General features: G+C 39.0%; 2 protein-coding genes across 4 annotated transcripts in view; one reads left to right on the forward strand and one right to left on the reverse strand.

The window, feature by feature from the left end:
* The window catches only part of LOC146483572 (intersectin-1-like), a 56,094-nt gene that overhangs the window by 34,872 nt on the left and 3,682 nt on the right, over positions 1 to 17,540 (forward strand). The window contains exons 30-37 of the mRNA XM_085105737.1: positions 85 to 168; positions 1,037 to 1,120; positions 1,495 to 1,566; positions 1,690 to 1,836; positions 2,154 to 2,202; positions 2,584 to 2,656; positions 3,153 to 3,235; positions 4,023 to 4,106. Of these exons, the coding sequence (XP_084961863.1) occupies positions 85 to 168; positions 1,037 to 1,120; positions 1,495 to 1,566; positions 1,690 to 1,836; positions 2,154 to 2,202; positions 2,584 to 2,656; positions 3,153 to 3,235; positions 4,023 to 4,106 (676 nt within the window). The remainder of the gene's footprint in view (positions 1 to 84; positions 169 to 1,036; positions 1,121 to 1,494; positions 1,567 to 1,689; positions 1,837 to 2,153; positions 2,203 to 2,583; positions 2,657 to 3,152; positions 3,236 to 4,022; positions 4,107 to 17,540) is intronic.
* LOC146483573 (galanin receptor 2b-like) lies at positions 6,696 to 17,535 on the reverse strand. 3 transcript variants are annotated; one of them, XM_085105747.1, is made up of 2 exons: positions 14,984 to 17,535; positions 6,696 to 9,762 (listed from the first exon to the last, which is right to left on the reverse strand). In XM_085105747.1, exon 2 carries the CDS (start codon positions 8,478 to 8,480, stop codon positions 7,593 to 7,595), a length of 888 nt encoding a protein of 295 aa, XP_084961873.1. In that variant the 5' UTR covers positions 8,481 to 9,762; positions 14,984 to 17,535; the 3' UTR covers positions 6,696 to 7,592. The 3 variants fall into 3 exon arrangements, with proteins under 3 accessions (XP_084961873.1, XP_084961872.1, XP_084961870.1); XM_085105746.1 differs by lacking the exon at positions 14,984 to 17,535 and adding an exon at positions 11,783 to 13,148; XM_085105744.1 differs by lacking the exon at positions 14,984 to 17,535 and adding an exon at positions 11,358 to 11,671.

Raw genomic sequence — 17,540 nt, forward strand, 5'->3', positions numbered from 1 at the left:
TCACTTATAGATACTTCAGTAGTTAACGAATTTAAATTGACGCGACATTGCTTTGAGATTGTTCCGTATTTTCTTTCTTGTCAGATTTTAAAATACACTCCCGAGAACCACTTCGACAAAGCTAATTTAGAAACTGCGCTCGAGAAAGCTGAAGACCTCTGCCAACAGGTGAGAAAAAATTTGCTTTAATACTTTAATCGGGGAATACGATTCCATTCCTAAAAATTTTCGCCAGCTCCAATTTTCAGCTAAAGAATTCGAGCATATCAAACTGGGTCAGCTTTCACAAATTTCTCTTTTCAAAGGCCATAAAATGATGTGGGAATGCAAAGAAACACCATTTTATAATTTTGCTGTAATGTCTTTTTTGGGTGCCCCTGTTTATGACCAAGCTCGATACTTAACATCGTTTTTGACTCGTGAATGCGCGCATGCGCAGTGAACGAGTTATCGTAATGTGGGGGAAAATGTCACTCGGTCGCTCAAATATGACGTACTCTCACGGCTCGCTTTAGGTTCTCTCCTCCTTCAATTATTTCTTTGAAGGTTATTGAGCAGACATAACTCAACATCCTGTTAACTCCTAACTAACAGATAAGGGGTTTAAACTTCTTAAGAAACTTTGGTGTTGAATTTCTTTACGCTGATCAAATTACCTTATCAACTCTGTTGATAAAACCAAACTTTTGTTAAGTGCTAACTACATTGTAAGTCAAGTTTGCCTTATTTTCAAGCAGGTGTGAAAACCCCTTACATTTTAATATTCTTTTGTCTACGTTCAAATTAGCCTGACTAGCCTTGTTTAAGGTGAAATGTTCTTTTGAATTTTGAACTGAAGAACGAGGTTAGTAAGGCTAATTTGAATGCAAACAAAAGAATTTTAAAATGTCAGCCTTTTTGCATAGGGTCTATGACTGACCTCCTTTTCCTTTAAATCTTTTCGTAGCTTACAATCAGTAAAGTGTCCAATCGAATCTAAGAAAGAGACTGTTACTCTTTTCCATTTTTCACCTAATTTTTGTGCGTATTTCCGCAGGTTAATGAAGGCGTTCGTAACCAGGAAAACACCGATCATCTTGAATGGCTTCAAACCCATGTCAACCTGGAAAGTATTGGAGAGGTGTGTGAACAGCTGTTACCATCATTTTCTTTGTAAAATAATCTGAGAAATGCAGGAACGACTAGTAATATTCCACCGTTTCATACTGCGAAAACTGGAGGCAAACTAACGTTTTATTGTGTAGTTTAATTTAAACTGTAAAACAATCGTTATTCGTTCGTTATTCTCTGGAATTCACGCGCGGATACGCGAATCGCAGAAATCGCGAACTCGCGAGGCGAGAAGCGTCGAAAGCGTGTATTCTCGCGCGTGAGCCTCGTACGCCCGTAAGCGGACAAAGGCAACGAAAAACAATACGGACTGTTTTGAAGTGTATGTGTACTTAAACCGTTTGGTCTGCTCTAATCTGTAATTCTAACGTTTTTATTTTATAGCGTTTGGTTTTCAATTCCACGACCAACTGTCTTGGACCGCGTAAACTCCTACACTCTGGGACGCTTTGGAAGGTAATGAATCAAATTTTGCCATATTTGCCAACACGGTTGGCACGGTTACGCCAACCGCACCTCTCAAATCATTATCTGTACAAACAGTCTTCAGTTTCTCTTCGTTATCATTCACGATTTCAGGTCAAGAGCGGAAAGGAACTGAAGGCTTTCCTGTTCAATGACTTCCTCATGTTAACGCGGCCGCAAAGCTCCATTACCGGCAGTCTGTCCAAGAAGATTGGGTTCGAGTCGAATGAACAGGACGTCATGTACTCCATTTACAGGAAGGTATGTTTCTAGTATCCAGGTCTCTCACGAACTTTTAACGAGGTTGCTGATCGATCGTCTTGAAGGAACTACCCTTTTAGTAGTAATATAGCATTTTATCCCAATGATACACTGAACGGCCTCTTAGAACATGGCTCACGAATCAGCAATAGCACTTTCTGAAGTAGCACCTACTAAATGCTTATCCTCAAATAGTGCTGGCTTGGTGCGTTAGCACCTGATTTAAAGCAGTGACAACCACATTTTTTTTCGGAATTCACTATGTTTAAAGTCTTTACAAAGCTTTTACTAATTTAACTGTTTCCGCTTTATTTCAGCCCATTATCCTGAATGAGGTCATACTCAAACGGAATCCGGAAGCAAACAGTAGGTTTAATGAGTAATTTGACTTTTATGTTTGGTGTACACGTACTTGGCCGAAACTTCAGACATTTCATTGTAAATGTCACCAATACGCAAACAAAGAGATTTGAGAAAAGCGCCTAGATTGGTTAACTAACTTCGTTAATGGTAATGTATTTATATACTGCACATATCACATATTCTTATGGCTGTTTACAATTCCTCTGTGGGGTGAGATCGGACGTCAGCATGTAAAGGCGCCTCTGGCAGCCGCTATCAGTCCATATTTTGATCTCACCCACCCACCCAACCCACGCATGAATGTGAAAGACAGATGAAATCAGAGATTGTTAATTTTCTATTGTGGAAACTATATTCACCAACAACATTTTTTTTTTCTTTCAGCTGAGGAATATGTGTTCCATTTGTCGCACATTGATCAGTTGTATTCCTTCCGAGCAGAATCAAAATCTGAAAGGTACCTTTTAATTGTCGCTAGCTGTCTATTGTGATTTACGCTACTGCTGTTTAATCTTGACCACAAAAGTGAGAGGAAGAAAATGCATAACCTTGTATGTAGAGGCACTGCTAAAAACTACAGAGTGCTTAGAGTAGAAAATAAATTGTTTCCTGATCCCGTCATTTGAAGTTTAGAAATTATTTTAGCTTTCAGGACCAACAATTTGTCAAGTAGTGAGATGGTAATTTTTTGTCACCTGACTTGAGGTGGTGTGAGTCACGTGACCTAATGTCCAAAACGACCGTTAGTAAAGTGGGGCCCTATCACTGCCTCTCGATGGCCTCTCTGACGGTTACGAGCTATCAGTGGTCTATTTGGACACACGTGTCCAAAACTGTAGAGACTGTTTTACCTTAATTCTCATTCATGATAGTTGATACGTTGACAAGAAGACAAATTGTTCACTATTCTGTCTCAAATTCCGAAACTAATTGATTGTACCTTTTTTCAATAGAAATCGATGGATGGAGTTGATCGAAAAAGCATCACAGACGTACATTGAAACCGAGAGGGAACTGAGACAGAAAGCTTACAGAGGTTAGCTTGATGCTGTTATCTGTCTCACTGTTTGATTTTATACATAAAACCCAGAAAGTTAACCCTTGGACTGTGTAGAGTTTTTGTCGTGGCAAATTCACAATGGCAAAACTTCTTTTTTAAATCCTGGCAATCAGTGAAGATACACTGTGAGGCGAAGTTTCTTATTTATTGTTTTACAGCTTGCTATCGAAAGACAAGTTTGTGGAACACAAAAGTGTGGTGTTCTATTCTGTGTAGATTGGAGTTCTTCTACAGTTTGACCATTCTGATAACTTTTGAGAAGTTTTGTTTCGAATTTTGATACATTGACAGGAAAATTTGTTCGAATTTCGTCCGAAATTTTAAAAAAAATGAGTCCAGAACTTATTCGACTGAAATTAAACACATCTTAGCATTTTTAGTTCAAAGGGTTTGTTTGTTTGTTTGTTTTTTTCTATTTGAGTGCTAGAATGAGGTTAATCCTTAATGAGGATGCCAACATCACAAACGTGGTTTACAGAAGGGTCCTCTAGAAAATTACCAAGAACAAATAAAAACGTAATCATAGAAACAGGAAATGAAAAAAATATATATACAAACGTTAAAAGTAGAAGTAAAAGGATCATAAAATTGCTTTCGACAGCCCACGTTTAAAAGCAGTCAGTGACGGACTCTCATCAAAATTTTTAGGAGGACACATATTGCATGAGCAAAAGCGGGTTGAATGGGAAGTGAATGATAATTGGTTTCCCCTTTTTTTTTTTTTTTTTTTGGTTATACTGACGTCACTTATCTTTATCATTAGCGCGATCGTTCCGGACTTTTGGAATAGGAAAGCTCAAAGTCACTTTAGTAGAGGGTGTTGACTTGATAGCGTCTGATCCAAACGGTGAGTCCTTGTTTCGTGTCAGTTTAGAGTGATTATGTAATAATTGTTGTCAAGTTTCAAATAAGTTGGACTGCATTGGAATCGGAACCAATCAGAACTCGGGGTAAAGACATGGAACCCAATCTCCTTCCCAGATTTCCCTCGGTCAGTTCACGGAAAAGAAATCTGGGGACCAGATTACGTGTAATTGATAGAAAGCGCGGGAAAAGCCTCGTGTTCTTTTTTTTTTTCTTTTTTTCTTGCCTGACTGAAAGATGACATCATCATCAATGTGACTGGTCAGAGCATCCTGCGCGCGTTCCTGCGCGGGTTCCCGCGTGGGTTTCATGAAACACTAAACCCAGCTAAAGAAGGCGCACAACAAAATTTTAAACAAATGACTGATAATGGAAGTCAATTTTAAAACCGCTCTTTAACAAATGCGAAACACAAGCGCGCACGCCAAGTAAATTATTGCTTTCAAAGTCAGATTAAAAACCGTTTTAGCTAATAAAAAGCCAGACAAGTAAATAGTCGCCAACCAAAAGTCTATTAATTTTAAACATCATTTGAAAACCGTTGTAGTTTTTCCTTCCCCTTAAGAAAAGGTTTTTCCCTAACGGAAGGAGAACTGCAATTAGATCTCTGCCAAGGTAACGAGTGTCCATTTAGTACTGAAGAAAAACAGGGGCTCATCTTTTTAAACTTGTTGCAGCAAGCATGAAAATTCAAATGATTTTGGATTAACGAAGTCTGAAAATTTATTGACCAAGAGGAGTTGTACCTAAGAATCGTTACTTTCAGCCAAGCTGTATTTGGTTTTTCTTTTCTTAAAGCAAACTTAGATCACAATTCGAACGTTTCATGAATGGAAGCGATGTCTGAATCTGATTTCTGAAAGTCGAACAAAGATTTGTTCCCAATGTAGCACATATTCACTTGAGTGGAAACAAAATACGGACGACACCTTCTTCTGTTAGTCAAGCTGAGACGAAACTCCAAACAGTCTGGATTATCACTAAATCTGAAAATGGAGTGACTTCAAGGAAGGCAACGTTAATCAAAACCACAGCGTGAAATCACCAAATGAGTCTGGATTTTATTGCGAACGCAAACTGCGCCAGTTATTTTCTACTATTCATAACACTCGTAATGAGATGCGAGGTTTGAATAGCCCAAAGTAACACCCCATTGATAACTGGGTGTGCAGTAACATGTGTGGTATGATTTAGCATGCTAATAAATACCGAAGTGGAGCAGAACACTCCTTCTTGCTCAGTTTTTTCAGCGAAGCAGGAATGGCCCTCCCACCCACCCACTCAATTGGCGTGGGTCGTGTAATACTCCTTCCCCCCTAAGCCAAGCTGTTCCAGCTTGGCTTAGACCACTGATCAATATTTTTCCCATATCTTATTATCAACTGAGCATGATTGAGAGTGTTATGTAATAGTATACTATTCTGTTCTCAGTACCGATAGGGAGGTTTGTTTTAGCCTAATCGGTCTGTCTACAGTAGGCTTGTGCGATGTTTTTGATCGATTAGAGAGACAACCGACCAGCTCCTCAAGGCTTCAGAGCACTTACTTTTAACTCGTTCAACGAGATCAAGTTGATCACGCGATTTAATCGAGGTAAAAAGACGACCAAGATGGAAGTGAATATTCCACTGAATTGCTCAAGTTGCGTACATAAATGTGATGGTCTGCCTTTATTAATTCTGCCGTCCGTACTTCAAATCTATGAATTTTTTTTTTCTCACTTCCATCTCTCCACTTCGACGGGTATATTAAAGGGGAAGTATCATGGGGGTTTTGATATCTTTTGTTGAAATGATGAAATAAGACCTTCAATCAGCTGCCAAGTAATTGTAGAATGACGAGAGGAAAGAAATCAACTCAATTCTTGAAAGGAACAACCCGTGATCTGTTCTAGTGCATTTTAGAAACAAAAATGCGAGAACTTGAAAAACATTAGCCTAACATTTTTCAAGTTTCAATCCATACCGGCCAGCTTCCAATTGGCTTTGACGCGCACTGCCTCCAGACACAAAAAAACGCCCTTTCGCGAGTTTGATTTATCCAAGCCCATATCGCAGTGGTCATCGATTCAAATCCCGTTCAAGCTTGAATTTTTTTAATTTCTGTTGTTTTATTTCCTTAAGCCTCGTAGCCATTCAAGCTAGAATTTTAATACATCGAATTTGGTTTATTCAAATGTTCATTTCATTCTCTGAAATACTGGTTCGGACTGGTCATGCCCGACGCATAACAGTTCGGTGTACGATTTTACTCACAGACTCAAAAGTTAGAGCCACCTTGTACAGCAAACGGTACTACATGCTAATAATTCTCAATCTGTTTTGTCTGAAATGACAAATGGGTAATTTTTTTGAAACTAGGTTGACAGGATTAATTCAAATATGAACTACAACTCCACGAAGTGTACTCCTTTGTTCGAAATTGTACAGTGTTTTGGCAACCTGTTATTTCTAATGTCGGACCACATTTAAAAATAGAAATTAAAAAAGAATTGTTGCCTTTTTTCTGGTTAACGAAAAACGCCTTTTATTTTCAGTAATAGGAACAGCTTCATCGACAATGAGACGTAAACCTTAGTTTTCAAAACCAAAATTTATTATTATTTGAATCTTAACGATGTAAGTTAAATACCTCGAGAAAAGAGCAGTTTATCTCGTCTCAGAATCGTTAATTAAGTTGACATGATTGTTAAAAAACGTGCGAGAAAAAGTTATTACATGGCGAAAAAAAAATATTATCAACTAACGATTGCAAACACAACATCCAGATCACTAAGAACATAGAAGATTTAGGTACAATCTCGGTGTCATCATGCAAGGAAAAGCCAAGAATGATTTTCAACTATTTCGCGTCTTGTGTATTAGAAGTACGTATATACAGTGTGTTAATCTCTTTTAGATAAACTTCTTCCATGACAACAAAGTGATGTTTACAAACCTGCAAGTATTAACATGAAACTTAATCAAGGTCGGATCGTTTGTTATTTAGATTTGCTTTTATCTTATTTCATGTTTGGTTTCAACATAACATGAAAAATTAGACAGAAGACAAATCAAATTGGCGCCGCAATGCTAACAGCTTTTCCTTTATTTATTTTCTCACGCGACAAACGTACAATCGTTTTTCAAAAACAAAACATGACTTTTTAAAATTGCTTTAATGCGGAAACTCTTGATTAATGTATAGGTTTATGGATTTTCTGGGCTTTCGGCCTTTTTCATGTTTCACTTGTTTTTTGCTAATAAAAACCTGAAAAACCTCTGAAAGTGTAAACACGGTTTTTCATTTTATGCTTTATTTTCACTAATAAAGCCACGTGTTCTTTTGTTTGAGTTTGAGTCCTCGTAAGCAAGAGACTGGACTCCGTACTCGCACTGAAAAGTTTATAGTATTTCGGTATTCCTTCCCATGGCGAACGTTTATGTTTCACAAATACCGTCTGCGGAGTTGCGCAGTATCCTTAACCTAACTAACAGAGTTTTATCTCCTGTAAAACTTCCTTAAACGCGGCTCTGTAATTTGTGCTTCCAACTGCGTAGGTAATCGGATTTAAGCTCGAACTGCAGTACACCAAGAAATACGAGATCTTGTAAAACGCGCTTTCCTGACGTATGTTGGTGGCGGTTGCTATCGCATAAGGGAAGAAGCAAAGCACAAACACAACGGTTACTATCAGCAACATCTTGACGATTTTTCGCTTGACAATTTCATCTGCCTGTCCTCCTGCATTTGCGTTTGAACTACATATAGTGTGGGTAAAGTAAAGTCCCTTGATGATGCTGAAGTAGCAAATGAACATGGTGATGAAGGCTGCTGTTACTATAACAGCAAGGAGAATCCAGTACGCGTTGCCGTTTCCCGAAGACGTCGGCCACATTGTTAGGCATCGCTTTCCTTTCTCGTCGTACGTCATGAACACAAAAAGCGGGATGACATACGCAATGGCGAAAACCCAGATTGCGGCGATCGCATAGATGACATTGTCTTTGTTCAGTCGAGAAGGCCTCTTCATGGCGTGCACTAGAGCTTTATATCGTTCTACTGAGATTAACGTCAGCGTTAGCCCGGATACGATCATGCCTATTCCGGCAATGCTGTGTGTGGTGATGAACTTGCAGAGGAAAGTGCCCGTCTTGCCGCCAGGCTGTGTAGTGTATGAAAGCAGCGTTCCTGGCATGCACCAAACAAGTGTCAGCAGGTCTGCAATGGCGAGATTAACGAGAAGGAAGTTCATTGTGGAGTGCATGGATCGCTTTGTACGAACCACGTGTATGACCAAAGAGTTACCGCAGATGCCAAGAAGAACCACGATGGTATAGGCAGTGATGAGTATAGCATCAGCAGTGTCAACTTGCATTGTGAAACGCTTTGATGATTTCAAATGCCTTAAATCTAGCTTAATTTCGCAATGGTGTAAAATCAGCTTAACCCTTGTGGTGTCTCTCGGAGCAAATTTCTTCGTGTGATCTTGCCGAGTTCTTCTTTAAACCTAGTGTATGGCAACTTTATCCAAGTGTTAATCAGTTTGAAGTACCTTTACGATCGCTTGATTTGAATCGCAACTGTGCTAAGTTAAGTTTAGTCGTGATATCTTTCGACTGAAATTTGCCCGCCTCAGCCCGTCTTCCCTCAACTGAGTTTGTTTCTGGATAAGTTCGCAACGTGTTCTTCGAATTTTTGTGTAATGTAGGTCCGGTTTTGCCTCACGGATGCATGGAAATAGATGTTCACTTTCACGTGGGCTTTCTTCAACGAGAAGTCACGTGATTAACAATTTCCAGTCTTTCACGCCCACAATTTTACGTTATCACGATGTGGCTTCGTTTCACAACTATATGAATTCGAAATTAAAGTTTTGATTCTTGCCCGTTGCTGTATCGGAGTGTCAATATTCTGAATAAGTGCCACAGCCGAGCTTTGTAACTTTTACCAGCAGCTCTTGAATAAACAGTGCTTGGATTCAATGCTTGGATTCCTTGATTAATAAGTCCCGGCCGTGCTTTTTAACTTTTGCCACCAGCGTTGGTCTGGCTTCCCTTCAGTAGTACGAGAGATCTTGAACTACAATTTTATGTCTTTGACGTGCGATGCCCTCTGCTATCAGTCTTGCTGATTGTGCCCGAACGGTCTTTGATTGCAACTATTTCTTAAAGCTTCTGTCTAATCCGTTCGTTTATAAAGTATTTTATGCCCATGCACGGTGTGGTTTGGTTTGCCAATGTTATTTAATCCTTTGTACAACTTTCTTCTGTTTATTCAGTTCCTGATTGAATACACCAGCAGAGTTTCGTGATCTTTTCCAACAGCTTCGGGGTATTTGTGGTCCGGTTTTGTTTCAGGAGTATTTCGATTTTTTCTTTGTCTTTGTTAAGAGCCCCTATCAGTTACTCCTTGGTAATCGTACCAGTTAAACTTGCTAAGTGGAACTTGGAACTTGGAACTTGTGCCAGCCAAATTTGCGTAATTTAACCTGGAAATCGCGCTAAAAATACTGAGACGTTCAATTTGCGCTCACTCCAAAGATATTTTTATTGGACACTTGATCTCTCTCCTTCTTCCTATGCCTTCAATTCATCAAACGGTTGGTCGTTGTCTGTGAGAGACTTAATACTTCCCCATATTGCAGATGACCATATGCCCTAAGAGAACATTAACATCAATGTTTAGAAAATTTGAAACCACTAAACGCATCGAGCATTAATAATTTGAATGAAAATGCCGTTTTGCAACCGGATACGCTTATTAAAAAGCGCCTTTGGCCAAATGATCAATTTTGTCTCAAAACAGACCATTAAATCCCAAAACTTTTGTTTGGGTTTCATCAGCTGCTTTCAAGGTCAGTTGTAAACTTGTATGCACAGCTTTATAAACCTTGCGAAAGGAGAACTTCTTGAATAAATTTCTTAATTCTAGGTTAGATTCGTCAGTTTGTAGTTTGTGGTCCTGATTATCTAGCCACCAACTGTCGGCACGATGACGCTTCCTGACTTCAAGTATCAAAGCAAACGGACGAACAATTAGGACTCACAAAAGCGAAGGTGTGGTTAAAAGGTCCTGTATATTTTATACTCTTGCGAAAGCCACTCACACCGACTATGTATTTGTTTTCAAGCGCTGAGAAAATAAAAGCCCTTTGAGTCTTCAATTCTATTGTTTCAGTGAGCAAAGTTTTGTTTTTACTTGTGAATTTGTGCTTGATCTCCATTAAATCTGTAATTGCCTTTGGGAAACCGCTTCCAAATACCAAATTGCGATTTTTGATCGCGAAATCCTTGTTTGGGTTACGAATGGCTTAGTAACGTCATGTTATTTTAATATATTTGTTTGGCCTTGAAGGAAGTTTGTAGTTCGATTTCTCTGAGCGACCATTTTGGTAAGCGAAGAAAAATCTCGAAGAATCCAAGACATGCTATTGACTATTAACAATAGCATATCTGACAAAGCTCCACCTGCAATTAGAGATCTTATCACCGTACGCTCGACCAAGTATGATCTTCGACATGATTATGTCCTTTCTCTGCCAAAAGTTAACACGACTAAATATGGTCTCAAATCATGGAGATATTTTGCCGCTAAGACATGGAACGAGCTAACAAATGATATTAGAATTAAAACCGGCACTAATGAAATGAAGAACAAAATCCGATCGCTTAAGTTTTGACTGTCATCGGAATAATTTTTTTTTTTTCATCCGATTCTTAGTTCTTAGCTTTTACAGTTTTTATACCATGAATTGTTGTTCATTTTTTAGTTTCTAATTTTCAGTATATACTTGGCCGTGGATTACGCTAAGCGCAAATCCCACGTTAGATAAAGTATCGTTATCGTTAAGCAATGATAGAACCTGATGTCTTGTGTACAACCGCCTCTTCACAAATTAAAATCTTGTTTGAATCATTTCCTAGTCGAACACTTCCTCTAAGTGACCGCCATGCCGAACTTGAATCAAATCCCGTTTGAAAAGAATCTAGTCCAACACACCCTAGAATCTTTTGTAAGCGACCGCGGCCCTTCAGCGACCATCTTTGGCAAAGGACGGTTTAAATCAGATCTCAGTTACATTTCTTAGAATCGGTCTAGTAAGCGACTAATGCCTATGATTTCAATCCCGCCGAAATTAGAATTTGGTCAAACACTTTATTTCGAATCTCTCATGGTCGACCATCTCTGAGTACAAGTCTTTGCCGGAGACAGTTTAATTTTGAAAGCTTTTTCTAGTTTAGCTGGCACTTACCCCTTTCCTTCCCAAACAATGTTGAATTTCCCCTGCAGTAGCTGAGTTTTGACTTGCCACGACACTGGATCGGGAGAAAATGTTTTGAATATGGAAGCAGTGTTATTGCCAGCGCGTACTGACCGACTGTCTCAACTGCATTTGACTCGACTGTCGTTTCCGTCTGCTTTTAGTCACAATAGTTACAATGTAGCTTTATCTTCAGAAATTGTGTTGAATGCAATGTAGTGGATTTAGGTGGCATTTTTAACGAGTCCAAACGCATGCCTTGGGGTATGATAATCATGAGGTGTGCAAAATGAACAATGTCCCAGACAGAGAATTATACCGTATAGCTTTTTTTGTCTTAATGCGTGGACGCAAGAGTAGGCTGAGAAGATGACGGTAGGAATATATTTAGCACCGAAAGTCTGTACCATGCTTACCTTGCAATGTTAGATTCCCAACTCGAATCGAATGCCTTGAATCGATTGCCATCCTCAACAAGTGAAGTAAAGACGCAGCTTGTTAAAATTGGAGCGGCGTAAACATTTTCGCCAAAAAGGATTTGAAGTCAAGTAACCATTAAATCGTGTTTTTTTTGACAGGTGTGTCAAATGGCAGCGTGGATGACACATTTAAAATTGCCTCGTGGTTTTCTTGTGCAATTTATAACACAGATGTCGTGTAAAACCTTGAACATTTTGACTCTGTGTCAACTTCCCGTGTTGATTTAATATATTTGCTACACTTTTCGTAGTTAAATTACCAAGAATTTCTCACTTTTAACATCTTTTGTATATGAAAGAGTGTTCAGCGAAAGTCCTAGACGAGTTTCATGTAAATGGCCCTCGTCTGGTGAACATTAGGGACAACGGCAACGCCAACGAAAACTTCCCTTAAAAATTTAATTTCATTTCATTTTTGCTACTTCGCGATTATTTCAACTCGTTGAGCTTCTACAGCAACGGTGAACTACCCGGAACCAAATTGGTAGGAGTGGCTTTCAAGTGAAGGAAGAAAATGGAGAATTCACCTTCATGTGCTCACGTTCTCTGCAAAACCTTGAATTTGGTCATTTCACGTTGTTGTTTTACAGAGGACGGCAAAGAAATGTGTTAATTTTTTTGAAGAAAACATAAACGCGAATCTCGCACTTGTCGTTTGCCGTACCGCGGTTCTAAATCTCTCTAATATCCAATGAGTATCAAACTTGCAAGCTGACGATTTTTAATCTTCAATCAGAGGACCAGGGTTATTCTTGTTTTTGTAAAGGTTTCCGTCGCTTGAGCGGAATTTTTACTGCCAAAAGCCATTATTATTAGGGTTAAAAGTTAGCAATTCTTTGTCTCCCGGATACACAAATGAGTGCTAGCTTTAAATTTACATATAAGGTTTGCATTTTTGAGGAAGTCTATATTTGTTTGGAGGAAATAAAAATTGCCTTCAGGGGATGAGATACATAAAAAGTAATCCAGGCCTTATATTGAGTGGTTAATTCGAATTTACAAATAAGACACGTTTGAACAAACCTCTTATTGTTATTGAATATAATGGGTAATTTTTGAGGAAGTCTTAACGATTGAGAGAACTTATACTGCCTTGGGGAAAGTCCATCATAATAAGTAACCCAGATGTTATCGCAATGAATGCGCTCATGATGCTGATATTAGCCTCCCGCGCAGTCGTTTTTAGGAGACTCGTATTTGTGGGGAGGAGGTAAAACAAGTCCCCTAAAAACGAGTGCGTGGGAGGCTATCCTGATATCTGACAGGAAATATTACCAAAATGTTTTAACAAGTAAACGAGGCGTTGTCTCGAGGGCCCAGTTGTTCCGGATTAACGTGAACTTTGGTGCGAGTTTAATTAATAATCAATAAAGATTCTCCCAAAAGATTTTTGTCGTTCAGTTTTGCTTTTGACTTTTCTTAACCGTTAGCTTGAAATTAGCCTTTGAACCCATTTTAAAGGAGCGAGATGAAAACCTCGATTGACTTTTAATCGTGGATTACGGTTAGTCGGCTTTCGAACAACTGGGCCCTGGGTGTTTAAAAAAGTCATAAGATTCAGACTCAACTCGTACAAAGAAATATGCTTGAAATTTGCGTATATTATCGTCCCTCCATTTGCTTCGCCGTGTATCAGGAACATATTCGGTTATATTCGATGAATGTCTCAGTGTTCGGAAGGCTTCGATCGCCTCAGAGATTCGGGTTGATTAGCGAAGAAAAACTAGCATTTTCCTTTGTGTTTAGTCACCATTAACTTAAGTAACATGGGAAAATTAATTCTTTTGTTTCTGAGGGGGCGAAAAATGTCGTTAAGAAAAAGCCAACAGCAGCTTGTAAATTCTGGAAAGAGGGATCTGTTCCTTCAAATTTTCTGCTGCTTAAAACTTAAGCTAGAGAATCTAGAGAGGTCAAACTTGTTAATGTACACAAATATCCCTTTTAAGGCCCGAAAACGATCTTTAAAAAAAAAACGACATGTAAAGTATTTTTCTCTCAAGTGTTCTCGTAGGATGTTCGTGTGATATCTATGGTGGAGAGCTGGTGTTATTAACTGTAACCGTACAATGAATTAGGACCGAAAATCCTATTCTTGCTCATAGCTCGGAAGATACGTAATCTGTTGGCCTCAAATTTGCAAAAGTTTATTTCACCTTTTTACCGGTATTCTTACCTTCAACCGCCTGGTGAGAATAGACAGCTGTCTGTAATTTCTGCGGCTTAAATATTAGTCTAAAGAGTCCTAAGATATCTAACTTGTTTTAATGTACACAAACCGAACACAGATAATGCAAACGATCTTGGAAAACGGAAAACGGCATTTTCAAATCATCTTTGGGTACCCTGAGAGGTGGTGTTATTGGCATACAATATATTAGGCCCCTAAATGCTTATCTCGCTTATAGTTCTAAAGACACATAAGCTGTTGCAGGGGCACCAAACGACAATTTTCTCTCAGATCCTTTGAAACGTTATTTTAGGCGATCTGGAGTGGCTTTAAAGCTCTATAGCTTCATTTTAGGCAGCGCTATAATATTTTTATCTGTTCGTTTATTCTAGGGGAACTTGAGTCTTTTCGAAATTACTAGGGCATTTTTGTCCATTTCCCGAAAACCTTAGGTCTTATTTCCTTTCCGAAAATCGTAGCTGACCTTTTTTCGGTACCCGAAACAACATTTTTATCAATCCGAAAACACTAGGCCTTAAATTTCCCATACCACGAAAGTTCGAGGTGAAAATTCCCTTTAGAAAATTGTAGGAGACTAAGGGCCTTCCGAACAGATAATTTACCGAAACGATCCGTAGGGTGCCCCTGCTGTTGGCCTTGAATTGGCAAAAACTTATCTTAGATTTTTATCGGTATATTTACTTTTAAGAATAGAAGCCGTCTGTGTTTCTTCGGCTTAAAAATTAATCCAGTGAATCCGAAGTGATCAAACTTTTCAATGTACACAAATCTCCCTTTTAAATTAAGGCTCGAGCATTATTCTCGTTGGATCCCTCTCTGATATCAGTGGTAGAGAGTTAGTGCTTTTGCCACACAATGAAGTTGGCCCCTAAATCCTTGTCTGCCTCACAGTTGTCAAGATTTATAAGCTGTTGGCCTTGAATTGACAAAATTTACTCTTGTATTCTTACCTTCAACCGCCTCTTAAGAATATACACGCTGAAAAAAAAAGCTGTCAGCATTTTCAAGTGTACTTTCGACGGCAAACCGACTAATTCGAACCTCGATAAATATGAATTAGACAATGAATTAGCATGAAAATGATAACGTATGCTGTTTTAATATATTGCGACGCTTGCCATATTTGTTTTAGCTTGGCTGAGCTATATAGACAATTGTGATCCTGTTACGGTCTTAGTAATCAACACCTTATTTCTCAATACAGTGTTGATATGCGGTGAAGCAAACAGGTTTTGAGAATAAACAGAATCGTCAACTAAGGCGTAGTGTCGTGATCAAAAATCAGATTCTCAGAACAAGTTACTGAAGAAACGTTTTACAGTCATTGAGGAGAATTTACCCCTTATCCTTTGGACTGAAAAGCATTAATTAATATAACGAGGAGAAAGCACAATTATTTACTTTTAAATCAACCGTTTTCGGGCAGTGAGATGACATGTAATTTTCACTTGTCTTCATGTCGGCTAATAGCAAATTGGCTTGAATAACTAGACACTTCTAGACACTGAACGTTGCTTTTTGAAAAGCGTTGATGATCTGGAAATTGTTGCTTTCCGTGACGATTTGTTCAGGGAACGCTTTTCAATTAACGTTATCAGGTTCCAGGCAAAGACTCATGCTGAAACCAGTCAAAATATACCCTGTATACTTATTGTGCCCTCAGGCACAGGTGCAAAACAGCTTTAAATTGGCTCGCATTTATATGTTGACATCGGTGTTTTGACTGAAATATTGCTTTTTGGCTACGTAATAAATTCGTATTGATTGGAAAAAGGCCGAATTGCAAATAGAAGTAAGAAAATTGAACTTGGCACCTTTTTCCCATTCACAACAGGACAAGTTGTCCCCGTGTTTTAAAATAATGAAAGAAAACATGAATGAATGTCCCCTGGAAGTGGTGGGGCGCGGGGAGGCGGGGGTCTCCCTTCAAAATCCATCAAATACTTTCGCTTGTGTGTGATTGGTCAAAACGCGTCAAATGATGCAATATGCCCTATTAAAAACTGAGAAATATATAAACAATAGCCTCCATTTGGCGCGAAAATATGTTCAGATATTTGTCCGCGGACATTATCTGTTCCGAGAAGCGAACAGTTTTCTGAGAGCGAAGCTCGAGGAAAGCTGTGAGATTCGAGGTGCAGATAATGTCCAAGGACAAATATCTGAGCATATTTTTAAAGCCAGATGGAGGCTATTGTGGTTATTATCCTTCAAATATTTTTCGCAACATGTAGCAACGAGCTTGAGTATTTGAACATTTTGTTTAAGAACCGTTTACCGTCAAAAACGTTTAGAGCGTATGTTGTTTTCTGATGCTGCTTTATCGACCAGCAGGTTTATCCCTCCTTCTGTCACAAAAGCAACCGTTCCCCCATCTTGACATTAATTTTAACTGTAAACAAGACGCGCCTTGAAGTTTTGGAAATTGGGGAATATCACTTGGAGAATATCATCGGATATTCCCCCAGTTTTAGCTGGGGTATATTCAGTCACGTGAGGCGTTTAGACCAATCGCGCGCGAGCGAAAATATTTGATGGATTATAACAAATGATATTATTCAACACATTGTAACACTGCCCAAATATGGTCATGGTGCACTCGATATTCGTCGTCCGTACACAATAGATATCTTGCGATGTACGTAATTTGCGATATTCCGTGCGATTTCGCACGATGTTGTTAAATGTTTCCCCCAGTAGTCAATCCCTGAGTCGTTTTAATGCTACAGAAGGTAATATTTTTCAAAATTGAAAGCTGGAAGAGCGTTTTGGTGTTGGAAAAGAAGATGGCACCAACAAACTTGTCGAAAGTGTGGCCAGGAAACACTGAAAAATGGACATTTCACGCCGAGGCAAAGCGCCACCCGCGCTTTCAGTGAAAATATTTGAAGGATATTAAACACCTTAACCTTTACTTGGCTTTAAAAATATGCATAAACAGTCGAATATTTGCCTTTTGACATTGTCCGCTCCTGGAAACTCACAGTTTTCCTGAGCTCGCAGAAAACTGCTCTGTTCACGGAACAGCTAATGTCAGCGGACGAAACTCCGTACCCATTTTCGCGCTAATTGAACGGTGCTGTTTAGTTATGTGGATATATGTGGACCAAAAGAGTGGATTTTATAGGCGTTTTGGTTTAAATAGTGTATTTCTGAGGACTGTTCTGAAATATAATGGTATATGTTTTTGCCATTCTGGTTAAAAACCTGGCCCCAGTTGTTCAAAGGCCGGATAACTTTATCTGCTGGATGAGGCACTCTTCAGCGTCCAAAATATACTTCACGTTAAATGTTGTCCAAGGTTTTCGTACACTCCCCAACTAAGCTCTGGTTAGAGTGTGCATATTCGCTTGTGCACGAGGAAATACTGAAATCTTTGCACAGATTGAAACTGTCGGATAGTGACTTATCCACTGGATAAAGTTATCCATCCTTTGAACAACTGCGTGCCTGGAAGATTACCGAGATTTCTCACCTGAGTTTGTTTGTTTTTTTTGTTCTCGTTCT

Source organism: Pavona decussata, unplaced genomic scaffold, assembly GCF_977016875.1.
Source record: "Pavona decussata unplaced genomic scaffold, jaPavDecu1.1 SCAFFOLD_38, whole genome shotgun sequence".
Taxonomy (NCBI): domain Eukaryota; kingdom Metazoa; phylum Cnidaria; class Anthozoa; order Scleractinia; family Agariciidae; genus Pavona; species Pavona decussata.